Source organism: Palaemon carinicauda, chromosome 10, assembly GCF_036898095.1.
Source record: "Palaemon carinicauda isolate YSFRI2023 chromosome 10, ASM3689809v2, whole genome shotgun sequence".
Classification (NCBI taxonomy): Eukaryota; Metazoa; Arthropoda; class Malacostraca; order Decapoda; family Palaemonidae; genus Palaemon; species Palaemon carinicauda.
Genome location: NC_090734.1, coordinates 67,282,598 through 67,303,766, shown reverse-complemented (window position 1 = coordinate 67,303,766; position 21,169 = coordinate 67,282,598). Strand labels below are relative to the sequence as shown.

Genomic DNA, 21,169 nt, shown 5'->3' with positions numbered 1-21,169 from the left:
GACGAGAAGATCCACTCCCTTTCAAAGGTTTCCGTCGGTCAGCCACCACCGCAGATACGTCTGTTCCGCAGGTCCCATAGGAACCAGATTGTCCGGGAAATCGTTGCCTTGATTCCACCGGGACTTGAGCCGCCATAGCAGAGATCTCATCCTGAGGCGGCCGTTCGGAACTAGACGGGCCAAGGAGGCTAGGTGACCTAGAAGACGTAACCAATATTGGGCTGGAATTTCTTCTCGCCTGAGGAAAGGCTCTGCAACCCTCCTCAGCCTTGCGATCCTGTCGTCTGATGGAAAGGCTTTGTGGAGATTGGTGTCTAATATCATGCCTAGATATACCAGTGTTTGGGTTTGAAGCAGAGAAAACTTCTCGAGATTTACCATGATCCCTAGATCTTGGCAAAGTCCCAGAAGCTTGTCTCGGTGTCGAAGAAGGGTCGACACCGAGTCTGCCAAGATCAGCCAGTCGTCCAGATATCGAAGGAGACGGATGACGTTCCTGTGCGCCCACGAAGATACCCGAGGTGCTGTGGAGAGACCGAAACACAGTACCTTGAACTGGTAGATCTTGTTGTCTAGGCTGAATCTTAAGTACTCCCTGGAACACGGATGGATTTGGATCTGGAAGTACGCGTCCTTCAGATCCAGTGTGCACATGAAGTCTTACGGTCTCACTGCAAGTCTGACCGTGTCCGCTGTCTCCATGCTGAACGAAGTTTGCTAGACAAACTTGTTCAGGGCTGAGAGGTCGATGACAGGTCTCCAGACGCCTTCTTTACAAGAAAGAGTCGACTGAAGGAGCCTGGGGAGCCGTCGACGACCTCTTGGAGAGCATCCTTCTTGAGCATGGTCTCGACTTCTGCCCGAAGGGCTAGCCCCTTTGCCGATCCCATGGCATAGGAACTCTCAACGACACTGGATTCGCTGTCAGGGGAGGTTGAGATGTTATGAACGGGACGCGATATCCTTGGCTGATCACAGAGAACGTCCAGGAATCGGCCTCGTGTTGCTGCCACCTGTGCATGCAACTTTGCAGGCATCCCCCCACAGGTGGACACGCAGGGGGATTGCCAATTCTAGCGTTTGCGCCCTCGGCCGCTCCCTCTAGGATTTTTGCCTCCCCTGGAGGACTTTCCGCCCTTCTTGTCTCTGACAGGAAAGGGCTGCTGTTTAGACACCTTAGCCTTTGCTGCCGGCGCCTGCTTCGATGTCCTGCGAGGCTGCTGTTGTTGTTGAGAAGCTGGAGGCTTGTAGGGCCGAGATGTAAGGGCCCTTTGGAGGAGCGAATCGTGATTCGAGTTTCTCCACCTCTCAGCTGTCCGTTCTACATCCTTGGGCTCAAACAAGCTCTCTCCAAGGATGGAGGAGTGTCTGAGCTTGCAGACATCCACGGCGGGGACATTCGAGTGGAACCTCTCGGTCACCGCATCACGACGCTTTAGGATCAAGTTTGCCCACAAGTTAGTAACTTGGTGGGCCAAGAACTCAATGGAGCGCGTGCCCGAGAGGAGGAAGGTCTCCATGGCTTTCCTGGTGCTCACCTTGGACAAGTCCTCGGATCGCAAGAGGATACCCAGAGACCCCAGCCAGACATCCAGCCACGAAGTGGCCTGCATGGCACACTTAGAGACTTTCTCCTGGCTTAGGATCTCCGTTGCCGAGAATATCACCTGCCGGGAGGAGAGCTTCTCGAGAGAAGTTCCCCTAGTGAGCTCTTCCACAGAGTGGTGGAGGAGAAGAGCTAAACAAGGCTCCCCCATGATCTCAAAGTACCTCCTCTGTTGTACACGAGGAGGTGGGAGGAGTTTGTTCCCGGCAGAGGAACGGCTGGAGGAGGCGAGTTCAGAGAGCTGGCCCTCGACCTTGTCTCTGGCACTCTTCCCCCCCTGGGACCAAGGCAGGGCTGCGCTGGCTTTTTGGGGGTTTCTGAGTACCGTAGACCTGGTCCAGGACCGTATCCTTGCCTTCGCGGGGGGCGGTCTCGTGGTCCTTGAATCTATTGAGCTGCCTCATCAGACTCAGGACCTGCTAGAAGGCATGCTCTGACTCATGCTGCTCTCCTCCTTGTGGACTGGCAGCAAGGTCTCCTGTCCCCAAAGGCTCTTCTTGGGGGGACACGTGGACGTTTTCCTGGGGTCTGGTTTGCTCTGGTCGAATCCGTGATGAAGACTTAGGTAAAGTCTTTGAGTCCTTGGGCTCCCTCCTAGGAGGGATACAGGACTCAAGCAAAGAAGTCTGGAAGGTCCCCTCCACGCGAGACGTTTCTCTTCCTCGAGGTAGGGTTCCTCCCATTGGTGCCGTGGGGGAGCGCCTCACCTCACTGAATTCCCCTGAGGACGGAAAAGCTTCGTCCACAGGGGAAGGAGAAAACGTCTGCGAAGGGGAAGGGGCATTCCTAACGGACTTCTTGGGAGCCAGCTTCACCCTAGGAGAAGTCACCACGAAATCCACTCCTCTCCTTCTCTTCAGCGGGGATGAGGCTGCCATTGGTTTTAGGCCCTATATCAGCGAGAGCCGGCTTCACAGCCTGCACGACCGCTTTCATCAGGGAACCAAACCAATGCTGACGGCGGACAGACGCAGTGTCAGCAACTCCCGATGGAGGGAAGGGGATCGGCTGATCCTTGGGAATGGATACCACAGGGCCTGCCTGAAAAGAAGATAAAGAAGAATGTTGCCTGGACCTCTCTGAAGATTCTTCCTGCTCCTGGACGTGCGATCTGCGCTTACGGGGTGGAGATCGTGAGGGCGATCTGGAGGTACGCGTCCCCGACGACTCGCCAGGTTGGGCGCGCTGCGAAACCTGCCGGGAATCGCAGCAAGGGTCGCGCTGGCGCTCACGCGATGGTAAAACCGCTGTCGTGCGTGGGCGACCGTTGGCGCGCATGCGCGCGTAGGTGAAAGCGCGGGCGAGAGGGCGCGTGGCCGCACAGGTGAAGGTGCGCGTAGGCGCGCAGGTGAAGGTGCGCGTGGGCGCGCAGGTGAGGGTGCGCGCGATTGCAAGGGCTCGGGATGACGCGTAGGCGATCGGTGGTGCGTTGGCGAGCGGTAGCGCGTTGGCGAGCGATGGCGCGTTGGAGAGCGACGGCGCGTTGACGAGTGATAGCGCGTTGGCGAACGATGGCGTGTAGGCGTGTCGGAGTCCTGTGGCGATCAGCAGCATGGGCGCGTTGGAGAGCGCTTGCGCACAGGCGAGGAATCGTGCGGGCGCGTAGTCACGCGGTCGGAAGGTGCCAACTGGGGCGCAGGACCAGGGGGCGAGGTTGCACGCAAAGGCGAACCCTCGCGGACGGGCTCAGGAGTCATCTCGCGGGCGCGCAGGAACTCGTTCCTTCCTTGAAGAGCGCACAGGAGAGTGCGCGCGATGGCGCGTAGGCGATGGTTGGCGCGCAGAAGAACGCTGACCAGGCGAAGGGACAATGTCCTTGCCTGCGCCCAAATCCGGAGATCGTGGGCGCGCGGGCGAACGTTGGCGCGCAGTTGTGCGCTGACGAGCAGGAGATCGAGAGTGCTTAGGAGACCGTTGGCGCGCATCAAGCGCAGCAGGAAGGTCTCTGACGAACAGGCGATCATTGGCCAGCAGGTGAGCGCTAGCGAGATGAGTCCGAAGTCTGGTCAGCTGGAGAGCGCGCAGGCGAACGTGGGCGCGCAGGTTGAACCTGGCACTTATGGGACTTACCCACATTGTGGGATAAGCCCTTTTTCCCCGAAGGGACCGGTGCCCGTTGGATAACGGAATTAGTTAGCGCCCACTGCGCATCTGCGTCCAGGAACGGAGATGGATGGCTGGAAGGTCTGGCAGGCATAGGAGATCGCGAACGATCTGCGGAGAGGTCCAATGATGCCACTGCGACGGTCTGCTCTCGACGAGAAGAATCCTCTGCAGGGGACGGCGAGGGCGAAGAACCGAAGAGGCGCCTCTTAACTCCCTTGTAAGGAGAGGGAAGGCCCCTACGGCGAAGAGGAGGACGAGCCTTATGGCGTAGACGACCTCGAGGCAGCGTATCACCATCGTCGGTCCTCCGAAGAGAAGTCTCTGTCAGTGCACTCCCATGAGGGGGAGAAACACCCGCAGGAGAGACCGTTGGACTCAGCTTCCCCCTTGAAGGATGTTCGGAGGGGGAACCTGAGCCTTCAGCAACATCCGCAACAACAGCAGCAGGGGTTTGACCCGACCCGTCAAAAGCCTCTGCCACAACAACGTCAACAATAGACAGAGGATCTACCTCTGCTATTACCGGCGACTGTTTGACAGCTGCACCCAACTGGATCAGGTCAAACAGGGCTTCCTTGGAGGGCGAGCCCTTAAGCCCCAAAGCTGGAAAATATGACAAATTCGGAGCTAATTTGTATTTTTCCTAACCATACAAACCTTAGCTATTTACATAGGGTTTACTTTCGACGCAGCTGAAAATGACGAGCCATTAGATTTTAACGAGGGTTAACTACCCCCGCGCTAGTTAGCAAGGGGGTAGGGGAAGGGGTAGCTTGCTACCCCTACCCCCCACACACCGGTGAATTGTCTCACTTCACTTAGAGGTAGGACTTGTCTTGGGGGACAAGGCTGGCGGGCAAATATGTGTAAATAGCTAAGGTTTGTATGGTTAGGAAAAATACAAATTATCTACGAATTTGTCATTTGTTCCGTAACCGAAATACAAACCACGCTATTTACATAGGGTGACTTACCCCTTAGGAAGGGTGGAAAGTCCCCAGCCTTACTGGCTTTGGCTTTACCCGGGGACTCAGAATCCGAGTGAGCAGCACTCGAGAAAAAGTCCCTGCACCTCACAAGGAACGTGCAGCCAACATAAGCTTGTGTGTGGAGGAATAGAGTGTGACTCGTCCTAGGAAGTTGACCTGAAGTCCTTTAGATGGAATTCTAGGCTAGGACGTTCCAAATACCACCTCGTCAGGGTATGGGGGACGCGACAGTATTACTGTAACTTAATACTAGCAACACAAGGGAGCATGGTTTACCTGCAGAGGTTGAGGTCAGCTATGCAGAGACCAGGATGCTGCTTTCCCCAAGAGAGGGGAGGATGAAGAAAGAAGTAAGGGCCAGACAAACTCTTTCATTCACGCAGACTGAGACCGGGTAACAATGCCCTCACCCTTCTGCTACCTGTCCAATAAGGAGCCTGAGGTTAGACCAGCTGTTGTGCAGCCACCACAGGGCCCATAGAAAAAGTATCGATGCTCCTGTGGGTCACGTCCTGCAAGTAGTGGGCTGTGAAGGTCGTTTGACGCTTCCAGACCCCAGCTTGTAGCACCTGCGTCACAGAGAAGTTTCTCTTAAAGGCCAGGGATGTAGCGATACCCTTGACGTCGTGTGCCCTGGGGCGACGTGACGGAGAGGGTCAGGATTCAAGGCGTGATGGATAACCCTTCGAATCCAAGCCGAGATGGTGTTCTTGGCGACCCTCCTCTTAGTCCTTCCCGTGCTTACGAACAATGCCTGCACGCGGGGACGAACTGCGGCTGTTCTCTTCAAGTAATGCCTCAGACTCCTCACTGGGCATAATAGCAGATGGTCTGGGTCACTTGTTACAGAACGGAGACTCGTGACCCTGAAGGAGTCAAACCGTGGGTCCGGCACTCCAGGGTTCTGAGTCTTGGCAACAAACTCAGGGACGAACCTGAACGTTACCTCCCCCCATCTCCTTGAATGGGCGATGTCGTATGAGAGACCACGAAGTTCACTAACTCGTTTGGCAGAGGCCAACGCGAGTAGGAAAGCCGTCTTCTAAATCAGGTGGCGATCAGAGGCCTGGCGTAATGGTTCGAAGGGAGGTCTCTTCAGAGCCCTGAGAACCCGAACCACGTTCCATCGAGGAGGTCTCACTTCCGACTGAGGGCAGGTAAGCTCATAGCTACGTATGAGTAAAGAGAGTTCTAGCGAGGAAGAAATGCCCAATCATTTCAGCCTAAAGGCCAGGCTTAAGGCTGAGTGATAGCCTTTCACCGCCGAGACCGAAAGGCGCATTTCTTCCCGCAAAAACACAAGGAACTCCGCTATTGCTGGAATAGTGGCATTGAGTGGAGAGATACCCCTCCCACGACACCAACCACAGAAGACTCTCCACTTCGCCTGGTAGACTCCTGCGGAGGACTTCCGCAGGTGTCGAGACATTCTTTCCGCAACCTGCTGCGAAAAGCCTCTCTCCATGAGGAGATGCCGGATAGTCTCCAGGCGTGAAGCCGAAGCGAGGCTACGGCTTTGTGGAAGATGTTGCAATGTGTTTGTCTGAGTAGCTCGTGTCGTGGGGGAAGTTCTCTCGGAAGTTCCGTTCGGAGCTGCAGAAGGTCCGGGAACCATTCCGCGTGATGCCAGAGCGGAGCTATTAAGGTCATAGACAGGTTGACCGATAGTCTGGTCCTGTTGAGCACCCTTCTCATCAGACAAAACGGTGGGAAGTCGTACACGTCGATGTTGTCCCACCGCTGTTGGAAAGCATCTTGCCAGAGAGCCTTGGGGTCCGGGACTGGGGAGCAGTACAGAGGCAGCTTGAAATTCAACGCTGTTGCGAACAGGTCCACCGTCGGGGAACCCCACAAAGTCAAGACTTTGTTGGCTATCTGAGGATACAAAGACCACTCGGTACTCACTATCTGCGAAGCTCTGCTCAGACTGTCGGCGAGCACATTCCTCTTGCCAGGAATGAAGCGAGCTGATAGTGTTATTGAGTGGACTTCGGACCACCTCAGTATCTCTACTGCAAGATGGGATAGCTGTTGTGAAAAGGCACCTCCCTGCTTGTTGATATAAGCCACTACCGTGGTGTTGTCGCTCATCAACACAACGGAGTGGCCTGCCAGGGTCCGTTGGAACTGTTGAAGTGCCAGATACACGGCCTTCATCTCTAGCAGGTTGATGTGTAGGTACTTTTCTGATTCTGACCAAAGGCCTGAGACCCTCTGGTTCAGAATGTGGGCCCCCACCCTTCTTTTGACGCGTCCGAGAACAGTGTCAAATCCGGGGGAAGGACGAGAAGATCCACTCCCTTTCGTAGGTTTTCGTCAACCAGCCACCACTGCAGGTCCGCCTGTTCCGTGGGTCCTATAGGGACCAAAGAGTCCGGGGACTCGGAGCCCTGACTCCACCGAGACTTGAGCCGCCATTGCAGGGATCTCATCCTGAGACGGCCGTTCGGGACCAGACGGGCCAGGGAGGCTAGGTGACCTAAAAGACGTAACCATGATTGGGCTGGAAGCTCTTCCCCCCTGAGGAAGGGCTCTGCCACCCTCCTCAGCCTTGCTATCCTGTCGTCTGATGGAAAGGCTTTGTGGAGATTGGTGTCTAATAACATGCCTAGATATATCAGTCTTTGGGTCGGCTGCAGAGAGGACTTCTCGAGATTTACCATGATCCCCAGATCTTGGCAAAGTCCCAGAAGCCTGTCTCGGTGTCGAGGAAGGGTCGACTACGAGTCTGCTAGGATCAGCCAGTCGTCCAGATATCGGAGGAGACGGATGCCGTTCCTGTGCGCTCATGACGAAATCAGGGTGAACACTCTGGTGAACACCTGAGGTGCTGTGGAGAGACCAAAGCACAGTACCTTGAACTGGTAGGTCTTGCTGTCTAGGCTGAATCTCAAGTACTTCCTGGAAGATGGATGGATTGGGATCTGGAAGTACGCGTCCTTTAGATCCAGTGTGCACATGAAGTTTTGTGGTCTCACTGCAAGTCTGACCGTGTCCGCTGTCTCCATGCTGAACGAAATTTTTTTGACAAACTTGTTCAGAGCTGAGAGATCGATGAAGGGTCTCCAGCCTCCAGACGCCTTCTTTACAAGAAAGAGTCGACTGAAGAAGCCTGGGGAGCCGTCGACGACCTCTTGGAGAGCATCCTTCTTGAGCATGGTCTCGACTTCTGCCCGAAGGGCTAGCCCCTTTGCCGATCCCATGGCATAGGAGCTCAACGACACTGGATTCGCTGTCAGGGGAGGTTGAGATGTTGTGAATGGGACACGATAACCTTGGCCGATCACAGAGACCGTCCAGGAATCGGCCCCATGTTGCTGTCACCGGTGCACGCAAATTTGTAGGCATCCCCCCACAGGTGGACACGCAGGGGGATTGAACTCCTAGCGTTTATGGCCACGGCCGCTCCCTCTAGGAGTCTTGCCTCCCCTGGAGGACTTACCACCCCTCTTGTCCTTGACAGGAAAGGGCTGTGGCTTAGACACCTTCGTCTTAGCTGCCGGAGCCTGCTGTTGATGCTGTTGTGGAGCTGGAGGCTTGTAGGGCCGAGATGTGAGGGCCCTTTGGAGGAGCGAATCCTGATTCGACTTCCTCCACCTCTCAGCTGTGCGTTCTACATCCTTGGGCTCAAACATGCTTCCTCCAAGGATGGAGGGGTGTTTGAGCCTGCAGACACCCACGGCGGGGACCTTCGGATGGAACTTCTCGGTCACCGCATCGCGTCGCTTTAAGATCGAGTTGGCCCACAGGTTGGTAACCTGGTGGGCCAGGAACTCGATGGAGCGAGTGCCCAGAGGAGGAAGGTCTCCAGGGCCTTCCTATTGCTCTCCTTAGACAAATCCTCGGAGCGCAATAAGATGCCCAGAGAACCCAGCCAGACGTCCAGCCACGAAGTGGCCTGCATGGCACACTTCGCGACCTTCTCCTGACTAAGGATCTCCGAAGCTGAGAATGTCACCTGCCGGGAGGAGAGCTTCTCGAAAGGAGTTCCCCTTGTGAGCTCTACCACAGAGTGGTGGAGGGGAAGAGCTACACTGGACTCCCCCATGATCTCAAAATACCTCCTCTGCTGTAAACGAGGAGGTGGGAGGAGTTTGTTCCCGGCAGAGGAACGGCTGGAGGAGGCGAGTTCCGAGAGCTGAGCTTCCACCTTGTCTCTGGCACTCTCCACCCCATGGGACCAAGGCAAAGCTGCGATGGCCCTTGGGGTTTTCTGGGTACCATAGACTTGGTCTAGAACCGTATCCTTGCCTTCGCGAGGGGCGATCTCCGGGTCCTTGAACCTGTTGAGTTGCCTCATCAGATTCAAGACCTGCCAGAAGGCATGCTCAGACTCATGCTGCTCTCCTCCCTGTGGACTGGCAGCTAAGTCTCCCGTCCCCAGAGGCTCTTCTTGGGGAGACACGTGGTTGGCTCTGGACGGATCCGTGAAGACGACTTAGGAATCGTCTTTGAGTCCTTGGGTTCCCTCCTGGGCGGGATACAGGACTCCAACAAAGAGGTCTGGAAGGTACCTTCCACGCGAGACGTTTCTCTTCCTCGAGGTGGGGTTCCTCCTATTAAAGCCGTGGGAGAGGCCCTCACCTCGCTGGACTCTCCTGAGGACGGAAAAGCTTCGTCCACAGGAGAAGGAGAAAACGACCGCGAAGGGGATGGAACCTTCCTGACGGACCTCTTAGGAGCCAACTTCTCCCTGGGAGAAGTCACCACGAAGTCCACTCCTCTCCTTCTCTTCAGCGGGGGCGAGTCTGTCTTTGGTCTGAGTCCCAGATCAGCGAGGGCTGGCTTCACAGCCTGCACCACCGCTTTCATCAGGTGACCAAACCAAGACTGACGGGTGACGGACGCAGTGTCAGTAATCCCCGCTGGAGGGAAGGAGATCTGATCCTTCGGGGTGGACACAACGGGGCCTACCTGGAAAGAAAGGGAAGAATGTTGCCTAGACCTCTCCAGAGACTCTTCCTGGTCCTGGGTGAGAGCCCTGCGCTTGCGCGGTGGCGATCTGGAAGTACGCGTCCCTGTCGTAGGCACGAGCTGCGGAACCCAGCGGGAACGGGGCTCGCGCGATGAAGCATTCAGAGGGTCGCGTGCGGGCGGCTGCTGGAGCGCGGGCGCACAGTCACGCGGAGATAAACGCGCGCGGGCGCGTTGGCACGCAGGTGAATGAGCGCGCGAGGGTAGAGGAGATCGCTGTCGGTCAGGAGAACGATGAAGCGCAGGAGGTCGACGGCGCACTGGAGATCTATGGCGCGTGAGCGAGCGATGGCGCGTAATACGTGCTGGAGATCGACCGCGCGCAGGAGATTTAGCGCGTGTGCGCGTCGGAGACCTGTGACGATCCGAGTCATGGGCGCGCTGGCGCGTTGGCGAGCGCTTGCGCACCGGCGAAGGATCGCGCGGGCGCTCAGGAGATCGTTGGCGCACAGGAGGGTGTCGACGCGCAGTCAGCTGTGGCGCAGGATCAGATGGCGAGGAAACGCGCAAGGGCGAACGCTCGCGGTCGGGCTCAGAAGAAGAAGACTTGTGGGCGCGTGGGCGCGCGGGCGCGCAGGAACTCATGAAGTGTGCACCGGGGAGCGTGCGCGCTGTTGCGCAGGCGAGGCGAAAGAGTAAGGTCCTTGCCTGCGTCCAGATCCAAAGATCTAGGGCGTGTGGGAGGGCGTTGGCGCGCAGGGCGCGCATCAGGAACAAGGTGCGCAGGTGCGCGCTGACGAGCAGGAGATCGTGTGCGCTCAGGAGACCTTAGCTATTTACATTGGGTTTACCTTTCGGCGTAGCTGAAATGATGAGCCAATAGTTTTTAACGAGGGTTAACTACCCCTGCGCTAGTTAGCGGGGGTAGGGGAAGGGATAGCTTGCTACCACTTCCCCCCCACACACCGGTGATTTGCTTCACTTCACTTAGAGGTAGGACTTGACTTGGGGGACAGGGCTGGCGGAAAAATATGTGTAAATAGCTAAGGTTTGTATGGTGAGGAAAAATACAAATTATCTCCGAATTTGTCATTTGTTCCGTAACCGAAATACAAACCACGCTATTTACATAGGGTGACTTACCCCTTAGGAAGGGTGAAAAGTCCCCAGCCTTACTGACTTTGGCTTTGCCCGGGGACTCCGCCCCTCAGTGAGTAGCACTTGAGAGAAGGAGCCCCTGCACCTCACAAGTTCCTTGCTTCGCTAGGAACGAGTGGCCTACATAAGTTGTGTGTGGAGGAAAGTGTGACTCGTCCTATGAAGTTGACCTTGAGACCTTTAAATAGGAATCTAGGATAGGACGTTCCAAATACCACCTCGTCAGGGTATGGGGGACGCGAAAGTATTAAGCTTAATACTAGGAGCACAAGGAAGCATGGGTTACCTGCAAAGGTCAAGGTCAGCTATGCGAAGACCAGGATGCTGCTTCCCCAAGAGAGGGGAGAATGAAGAAAGAAATAAGGGTCAGACATACTCTTTCATTCACGCAGACTAAGACCGGGTAACAACGCCCTCAACCTACTGCTACTTGCCCAAAAAGGAGCCTGAGGTTAGACTAGCTGTTGTGCAGCCACCACAGGGCCGATAGAAAACGTATCGAGGCTCCTGTGGGTCACGTCTTGCAGGTAGTGGGCTGTGAAGGTCGTCTGACGCTTCCAGACCCCAGCTTGAAGTACCTGCGTCACAGAGAAGTTTCTCTTGAAGGCCAGGGATGTAGAAACACCCCTGACATCGTGTGCCCTAGGGCGACGTGACGGAGGAGGATCTGGATTCAAGGCATGGTGGGTAACCCTTCGAATCCAAGCCGAGACGGTGTTCCTGGTGACCCTCCTCTTCGTCCAGCCTGTGCTTACAAACAATGCTCGCTCTTGAGGACGGACTGCAGCTGTTCTCTTCAAGTAGTACCTCAGACACCTCACTGGACATAGTAGCAGCTGGTCTGGGTCGCTTGTTACAGAACGGAGACTCGCGATCCTGAAAGAGTCAAACCGAAGATCCGGCACCCCAGGATTCTGAGTCTTGGCAACAAACTCAGGGACGAACCTGAACATTACCTTCCCCCATCCCCTTGAATGGGCGATGTCGTACGAGAGACCATGAAGTTCACTAACTCGCTGGGCCGAAGCCAAAGCGAGCTGGAAAGCTGTCTTCCAAGACAGGTGGCGATCGGAGGCCTTGCGTAATGGTTCGAAGGGAGGTCTCTTCACAGCCCTCAGGACCCGAACCACGTTCCAAGGAGGAGGTCTCACTTCCGACTGGGGGCAGGTAAGCTCATAGCTACGTATGAGTAGAGAGAGTTCCAGCGAGGAAGAAATGTCCACGCCTTTCAGCCTGAAAGCCAAGCTTAAGGCCGAGCGATAGCCTTTCACTGCCGAGACAAAAAGGCGCATTTCTTCCCGCAGATATACGAGGAACTCCGCTATTACTGGAATAGTGGCATCGAGTGGAGAGATACCCCTCCCACCTCACCAACCACAAAAGACTCTCCACTTCGCCTGGTAGACTCCCTCAGAGGACTTTCGCAGGTGCCGAGACATTCTCTCCGCAACCTGTTGCGAAAAGCCTCTCTCCGTGAGGAGTCGCTGGACAGTCTCCCGGCATGAAGCCGAAGCGAGGCCACGGCCTTGTGAGGGATGTTGGAGTGGGGTTGTCTGAGAAGCTCGTGTCGTGGAGGAAGTTCTCTTGGGAGCTCCGTCAGGAGCTGCAGAAGGTCCGGGAACCATTCCGCGTGATGCCATAGTGGAGCTACCAATCATGGGAAGGCGTACACGTCGATGTTGTCCCACCGTTGCTGGAAAGCATCTTGCCAGAAAGCCTTGGGATCCGGGACTGGAGAGCAGTACAGAGGCAGCTTGAAATTCAACGCTGTCGCGAACAGGTCCACCGTCGGGGAACCCCACAAAGTCAAGACTTTGTTGGCTATCTGAGGATACAAAGACCACTCGGTACTCACTATCTGCGAAGCCCTGCTCAAACTGTCGGCGAGCACATACCTCTAGCCAGGAATGAAGCGAGCTGATAGTGTTATCGAGTGGACTTCGGTCCACCTCAGAATCTCTACTGGAAGATGGGATAGCTGGTGCAAAAAAGTGCCTCCCTGCTTGTTGATATAAGCCACTACCATGGTGTTGTCGCTCATCACCACCACGGAGTGACCCGCCAGGGTCCGTTGGAACTGTTGAAGAGCCAGAAAGACGGCCTTCAACTCTAGCAGGTTGATGTGCAGGCACTTTTCTGATTCTGACCAAAGGCCTGAGGTCCTCTGGTTCAGAATGGCCCCCCCCCCCCTTCTTTTGACGCGTCCGAAAACAGTGTCAATTCCGGGGGGAGGACGAGAAGACTCACTCCCTTTCGCAGGTTCTCGTCGACCAGCCACCACCGCAGGTCCGTCCGTTCCAAAGATCCTATCGGGACCTGTACGTCCGGGGGATCGGATCCTTGATTCCACCGGGACTTGAGCCGCCACTGCAGGGATCTCATCCTGAGGCGGCCGTTTGGAACCAGACGAGCCAGGGAGGACAGGTGACCTAAGAGACGCAACCACGATTGGGCGGGAAGCTCTTCTCGCCTGAGGAAGGGTTCCGCCACCCTCCTCAGCCTTGCTATCCTGTCGTCTGATGGAAAGGCTTTGTGGAGATTGGTGTCTATCAGCATGCCTAGATAAACCAGTCGTTGGGACGGCTGCAGAGAGGACTTCTCGAGGTTTACCACGATCCCCAGATCCTGGCAAAGACCCAGAAGCCTGTCTCAGTGCCGAAGAAGGGTCGACTCCGAGTCTGCTAGGATCAGCCAGTCATCCAGATACAAAGGAGACAAATGCCGTTCCTGTGCGCCCAAGATGAAATCAGGGTGAACACTCTGGTGAACACCTGAGGTGCTGTGGAGAGACCGAAACACAGCAACTTGAACTGGTAGATCTTGTTGTCTAGGCAGAATCTCAAGTACTTCCTGGAAGACGGATGGATTGAGATCTGGAAGTACGCGTCCTTTAGATCCAGTGTGCGCATGAAGTCTAGAGGTCTCACCGCAAGTCTGACCGTGTCCGCTGTCTCCATGCTGAACCGAGTTTGCTTGACAAACCCGTTCAGAGCCGAGAGGTCGATGACAGGTCTCCAGCCTCCGGTAGCCTTCTTTACAAGAAAGAGTCGACTGAAGAAGCCTGGGGAGCCGTCGACGACCTCCTGGAGAGCATCCTTCTTGAGCATGGTCTCGACTTCTGCCCGAAGGGCTAGCCCCTTCACCGATCCCATGGCATAGGAGCTCAACGACACTGGATTCGCTGTCAGGGGAGGTTGAGATGTTATGAACGGGATGCGATAGCCTTGGCCGATCACAGAAACCGTCCAAGCATCGGCCCCGTGTTGCTGCCACCTGTGCACGCAACGTCGAAGGCATCCCCCCACAGGTGGACACGTGGGGGGATTGCCACTCCTAGTGTTTGCGGCCGCGGCCGCTCCCTCTAGGAGCCTTGCCTCCCCTGGAGGACTTACCGCCCCCTCTTGACCTTGGCTGGAAAGGGCTGGGGCTTAGACACCACTTTCTTAGCTGCCGGTGCCTGCTTCGGTGCCTTACGAGGCGGCTGCTGCTGTTGCTGCGGAGCTGGAGGCTTATAGGGCCGAGCTGTAAGGGCCCTATGGAGGAGGGAGTCCTGGCTAGATTTCCTCCACCTCTCAGCCGTTCGTTCCATATCCTGTGGCTTCAACAGATTCTCCCCAAGGAGGGAAGCATGTCTGAGCCTACAGATATCCATGGCGGGGACCTTCGGGTGGAACCTCTCGGTCACTGCATCACGCCGCTTTAATACTGAGTTGGCCCACAGGGTGGTGACCTGGTGTGCCAGGAACTCGATAGAGCGGGTGCCCGAGAGTAAGAAGGTCTCCAGGGCCTTCCTATCGGTCTCCTGAGACAAGTCCTCGGAGCGCAATAGGATGCCCAGAGTTCCTAGCCATATATCCAGCCACGAAGTGGCCTGCATGGCGAACTTCACGACCTTCTCATGGCTCAGGATCTCCGACGCCGAGAACGTCACCTGCCGGGCGGAGAGCTTCTCGAAAGGAACTCCTTTAGCCACCCAGCTCTTCTACGGATTGATGGAGAGGAAGAGCGAGACTAGACTCACCCAAGATCTCAAAATACCTCCTCTGCTGGAGACGGGGAGGTGGGATGAGTTTGTTCCCGGCAGAGGAACGACTGGAGGAAGCAAGAGTCGCGAGTTGGGCATTGGCCCTGGCTCTGGCACTCTTCAATCCTCGAGACCAGGGCAGAGCCGCACTGGTCTTAGGGGCCTCCTGAACATCGAACACCTGGTCCAGGACCGTGTCCTTGCCTTCTCGGGGGGCGATCACGGGGTCCATGAACCCGTTGAGTTGCCTCATCAGGCTCAGGACCTGCCAGAAGGCATGTTCAGACTCCTGCTGGTCTCCTCCTTGCGGGCTGGCAAAGTCTCCCGTCCCCGGAATCTCTTCCTGGGCGAAACGTGGACGTTATCCTGGGGAGCAGCGGGTTCCTGGCGAATCCTTGAAGACGATTTTGGGATGGTCTTGGAGTCCTTGGGTTCCCTCCTGGGAGGGAGACAGGATCCCAACAAAGAGATTCGGAGAGCACCTTCCGCGCGAGACGATTCTCCTCCATGAGGAGAAGGCTCCCCCCTTGGTGCCGAGGGGGAGACTAACACCTCACTGGACTCACCCGAGGACGGAAAATCCTCGTCCATGGGAGAAGGAGAAAATGCCTGCGAAGGGGATGGGGCCTTCCTGACAGACCTCTTAGGAACCAACTTCTCCCTGGGGGAAGTCACCACGAAATCCACTCCTCTCCTTCTCTTCAGCAGGGTTGAGGCTGTCGTTGGCTTGTGACCTTGATTGGCGAGTGCTGGCTTCATAGCCTTCACTAACGCCCACATCAGAGGACCAAACCAAGTCTGCCGCTCCACGGACACAGAGTCCGAAATCCCCGCTGGAGGGAAGGGGATCGGCCGATCCTTCGGAGTGGACACCACTGGACCTGCCTGAAAAGGGTCCCTGAAAAGGAAGGGGGGAACAAAGTTGCACTGACCTCTCTGAAGTGCCTTCCCTATCCTGCACAAGAGTCCTGCGCTTTGGTGGAGGCGATCCTGAGCGCGGTCTGGCGACACGCGTTCCTGCTGCTGTCACGGGCTGCGAAATCCGGCGCGAACGGCGGTCGCGCGTGCGTATAGGCGAACGAGTGCGTAGGCGAGCCGGTGAACGAACGCGTTGGCGCGTCGGCGAGGGAGCGTGTTGACGCGTGGGAGAGCGAGAACAAAAAGAAAAAGCAGAAAAAGATTAAGGCTGTTAACGAGGACGATGGACAGACATGTCTGTTCATCGCCGGAGCCAAAAGTGAAGTGGAGCAAATCACCGGTGTGTGGGGGGGAGGGGTAGAAAGCTATCCCTTCCCCTACCCCCGCTAACTAGCGCAGGGGTAGTTAACCCTCGTTAAAAACTATTGGCTCGTCATTTCAGCTACGCCGAAAGGTAAACCCAATGTAAATAGCGTGGTTTGTATTTCGGTTACGGAACAAACAGAATTATAACAGAATTATAATTATGTAATTCATTTAAGAATGTTCACAAATAGTAAGAACGACTGAACCCCGAAGGGAAGTGTTCTTCACAGAAGCTGAAAAGTTAACAAATACAATTAGATTTCATAGAAAATAATTGAGACAAATAAACGGAATAGCAACTCAACCCGCAACGGGAAAGAAACTACCGTAATAGTACGTAGTAGTAGTAAAAGGGTGAACGACCTCGAGTAGAGAGAGAGACCGTAGTCAATCTAAACTCCCACGTTCCCTTCGCTGAGAGTCCAAGTTCCCCGCAGGGAAGGAGGAACAGCGGAGAAAACAGATGAATGGAGAAAGTCCAGAGATGACGATTCCCCACGGCGGCCGAAGGAACGACCGAAGGACCAAGGGAGAGGCCCTTCCCCATGAAGTGCAACCGCGGTGGCCTGGAACTACGCGGTGACGTTGTCGTACACTACACACACACACACAGCACAACACTGAAAAGGAAACTTACTATATTTCTATACCAAAATACTGTATACACAAACATAAAGAATGTTTATATATATATTAAGTATAAGAAAAAGTAAGTAATTAAGTAAAGACAAAACATTAATGGCTGCCAAGCGAGGGTGAGAGCAGACACGTCTGCCCACCACCCGAGCCAAAAGCGAAGTGAATCAGTTCACCGGTGAGAGAGGGGGGGGGTAGCTAGCTACCCCTCCCCTACCCCCTCGCTAACTAGCGAGGGGGTAGTTAACCCTCGTTAAAAATCTAATGGCTCGCCATTTCTGCTACGCCGAAAGTAATACCCTATGTAAATAGCATGGTTTGTATTTCGGTTACGGAACAATCAGGAACTGCTGGTGGGCGCGGGCGCGCTGAAGGTTATGAGCGCGCAGGGGAACCCTGGCGCGTAACAGGAACAACTGCGCGCACGCACGCAGGTGAGCGCAGTGGCGCTAAGTCTGGATCAGCAGCAGCAGAAGGGCACGCAAGTATAACCTGGCGCTTAAGGGTTTGAGGCGCAGGTTTGCGCTCAAGACCCTTATGCCCCGAAGGGACCGGTGCCTGCACAATGACAGGATTTGTCGGCACATATAGCGCATCAGCAGCCTTGAAGGGTGACGGCAGGGCAGCAGGTCTGGAGGGAGACTGGTCACAGGGACCCGAAGGACGACCTTCCTCCGAAGGGGATCGCGAACGATCTCTGGAGAGGTCTAAGGTGGTAGCTGGCAGGAACGGTGAACGGCAAGTTGTCTCCTCTGCAGAGGACTGCAGTCACAAGAGAGGGAGAGAGCAGACACGTCTGATCGCCTCCCGAGCCAAAAGCAAAGTGAAGCACTCATTAGCGTGTGTGAGGGGAGGGTAGCAAGCTACCCCCCTCCCTACCCCCCCTAACTAGCGGTGGGGTAGTAAACCCTCGTTAAAATTCTTATGGCTCGTCATTCAGCTACGCCGAAGTAATTACCCTATGTAAATAACTAAGGTTTGTATAGTTAGGGAAAATGGCATTTACATTTCAATCAATCTATATATATATATATATATATATATATATATATATATATATATATATATATATATATATATATATATATATATATATATATATATATATATATATATATATATATATATATATATATATATATATATATATATATATATATATATATATATATATATATATATGTATATGTTAGGAGCCTTTGTATATCAGCAGCCAGTTCTTCCTTCAGAGTGCATAAAAATGGACACTAACCTAAACCCTCCCCCTTAACCTAACCTACAAGACATGTCCTGGGGTGTCTGCCGTTTATGGGGACAGGGATATCTTTCTTATTACTAGCCAAATCGTATTTCATTATGGGGTTGATGTTCTTTACAATTTTCTAACATTCCATAATATGATGTTAATTTATCGTTTTGACTAATAACACAATTTACCTTTACCACGGCAATATTTTCTAAGTTCAGCATGGTCCGTACGCAAGTCACGGGTAGCTCCTGCTTAGTTTCCAACTTTCCCGATAGACAGAGCCCGTGTCATCCCAGTCTAAGAAACGTTCGGTTTTACAAATTAATACTGTCCCGTCAATCTACATATTTACCCCTTAGTTAAGTATGTAGTTTATAAGGACACGTCATGTTTAGTGACATTTGATACTGCTTGGATATTTATCATGAAATGTTATGTTAAAAAAAGGCCGTTACAATGCGTCGTACGCTGAAGCCACGGCCAACTTACTCGGTAGTAAAATTTCCCGCAATCATTGTTTCCTGCCTGATTATAATAACACCCGTTTGGCGGCGCTCGATTCGCATATCAGCTGGTCGCGCAAGCATGAACAGTTTTCGATGTTCGTACGTATGTTTTCCCTAATTCCAACAATTTTCATTTTAATCTCTTGTTAAGATTGTTATTTCTTTCGAAATCGTCCCAAAATTATGCCGAATACTATTTTGTTTTATATACAAACAAAGGTTAGGTTATCCAGCATCTAGTTTAGATATTTCGTCAGATAAAGCCAGTGTCAAACAAAGCAACCGAACTAACCCTTTCGTGGGCCGCGTGATTTCAAATTTTTAATCCCCCCCCATGACCCGAGATTGACCTACAGCCGACCCTTTCCAGCTCTAACCGCCGTGATGGATAGACCTGTTCCGTATAGTTTCTCTGTGAGTGATATTTTCGAGTTTATCTCCAGTATTGATCAGCTTGATGCAATTAAGACTCTCGGAGTTTTACAGCTACGTGATTTCACTCGTGTTACCCCCGAATTCTTTCACTATTTATTTCGAGAAGGCCTCTTAGGGGATTTTAGAGGTACATGTAAAAAGTGTAAAACAGGTGATGTGGCCCTCATGCGTGATGGCTACGAAATTTAAGGTAAGCCTGAATAACCTAGAATATGATCATGTGGATTAGATATAATTTTGAGTGCTGCCCAAAGCTTCTTTTCTGTAGGTGAGAGACTTACGAAGGGGGTCCGGGGGCTTGCCCCCGGGTAGGGGTAGTGACCTGGGAACTACTAGGATTGGTTAGGTTTGGTTTGTGGGGTTTGTATGTTAGCAACAGTGTTTGGGGGGTCGCAGGGGGGCGTAGCCCCCCCGTTTAGTTCACGATGAAGGTAAGGACATGGCTTGTAGGACAGGTTAGGAGGGGAATTTTGGGTTAGTTGTCCATTTTTCTCGCACATTTCCGACATCCATGACCAGAGGGTTCCTTCGGTTTTACAATTTAATACTGTCCCGTCAATCTACATATTTACCCCTTCGTTAAGTTTGTAGTTTTTAAGGACACGTCATAATATCATTCGGTTTTACAATTTAATACTGTCCCGTCAATCTACATATTTACCCCTTCGTTAAGTTTGTAGTTTTTAAGGACACGTCATAATATCATTCGGTTTTACAATTTAATACTGTCCCTTCAATCTACATATTTACCCCTTCGTTAATTTTGTAGTTTTTAAGGACGCGTCATGTAATCATTCCCGTAAAAAGAGCCGATTTCGGACTTTTTTTACTCGATTTCAAGAAACATTCAGTTTTACAATTTAATACTGTCCCGTCAATCTACATTATCTAACAAATCATTCCCGTAAAAAAAAAGAGCCGATTTCGGACTTTTTACCTCGATTTTCGGCCGGTCGAAGGGCTGTCCCCATAAACGGCAGAGGCTCCCATGTCCTTAACTACTTAATCATGGGGGGGTCTAAAGCCCCCCTGCGACCCCCCCTTACACTTCCGTATTCTTAGTCTGCCATCATCATACATACAGGTGGCCGCTATCATAAATGCACTCCGTATGTTAATATACCCCAGTCCCATTAGGTCATAGAGAAAATGCCAAACTAGCCAGCATTTGTCCATTTCTTATAGGGAATTCCAGTTATAAGGATGCCTAAACATCCCTGGACATGGATATACGACCTAACCTAAGGTACACCACCTAACCTAAGATGGCATTTGCTAACTACACTACAGGATGTGACCCTTGCCCAGGACGACAGAGAAATTTGATTAGTAACCAATAATCCTACCAGAACAATGATAAGTTCCTGATGTTTATATAAGTGTTATACAAGTTCTAAAAATGTCTTCAAACTAATAGCCCTCTTACGTACTAATACTCTAATACCGACAACACTACCTACGGGGTTATAGCACGGGTGTTGCCTAATAAATTCTAGAATATTCAAAATACCCCTAAGCCTACCTCTGCCTAAAATTTAAAATGTTAGGTTAACCCAACCTTTTAATGAAGGTCTAGATAACATGATTAACTTATGTAAAGAAATCGTAAACATACCTGACAGAAACATCGTTCTCCAGCAGACGAACTTCCTTTGGACGGGGTTTTCTGCTTCCCAAACCACTGTCCTTCACACGTCCCTATACAAAATGCTAGGAAAACGCTGTATAATATAATGCTTAACCTCTTCATTATCACAAAAGGCAGCTAGCATACATTAAATAGACAAACAAATAAACAGAATGGTAATCCTCAGTAGATGGAATCGTCGTCATATACAATTGTACGCGATACGAGTTTCTACATGACTGATAACTCGTACACCCGTAGCCTCAGGCAGGGTTGCCATTTCTGATTTTGAAAACGCGCTAAAGTACCTTCCAAAACGCGTCAGAAAAGCGCTAGATCCTTTCTTAAAAGTGCTCTATAGAATTAGTAACGTCATTAACAGAACCAATATTTTCACATTACTTTAGGACTCATAGTTTGGGAACAGAGAGAGAGAGAGAGAGAGAGAGAGAGAGAGAGAGAGAGAGAGAGAGAGAGAGAGAGAGAGAGAGAGAGAGAGAGGGGGGGGGGGTCAATCTCTTGTAATATATCTGATAAAGCAGAAATTGATACAATACGGTATGTCAAAAGATATAAAAATTCAATCAGTTTATCATAGACTTTTAACAGATCGGAAAGCGCTATGTTTCGCGGTA

The 21,169-nt window shown here is 52.8% G+C and overlaps 1 protein-coding gene across 1 annotated transcript in view; it reads right to left on the bottom strand.

Moving 5' to 3' along the window:
• Positions 1–20,795, bottom strand: part of LOC137648626 (ero1-like protein) — a 558,871-nt gene extending 538,076 nt beyond the window's left edge. The window contains exon 1 of the mRNA XM_068381566.1: positions 20,523–20,795. Within this exon, the coding sequence (XP_068237667.1) occupies positions 20,523–20,657 (135 nt within the window). The 5' untranslated portion in view covers positions 20,658–20,795. The remainder of the gene's footprint in view (positions 1–20,522) is intronic.
• Between the last annotated feature and the right edge of the window lie 374 nt (positions 20,796–21,169).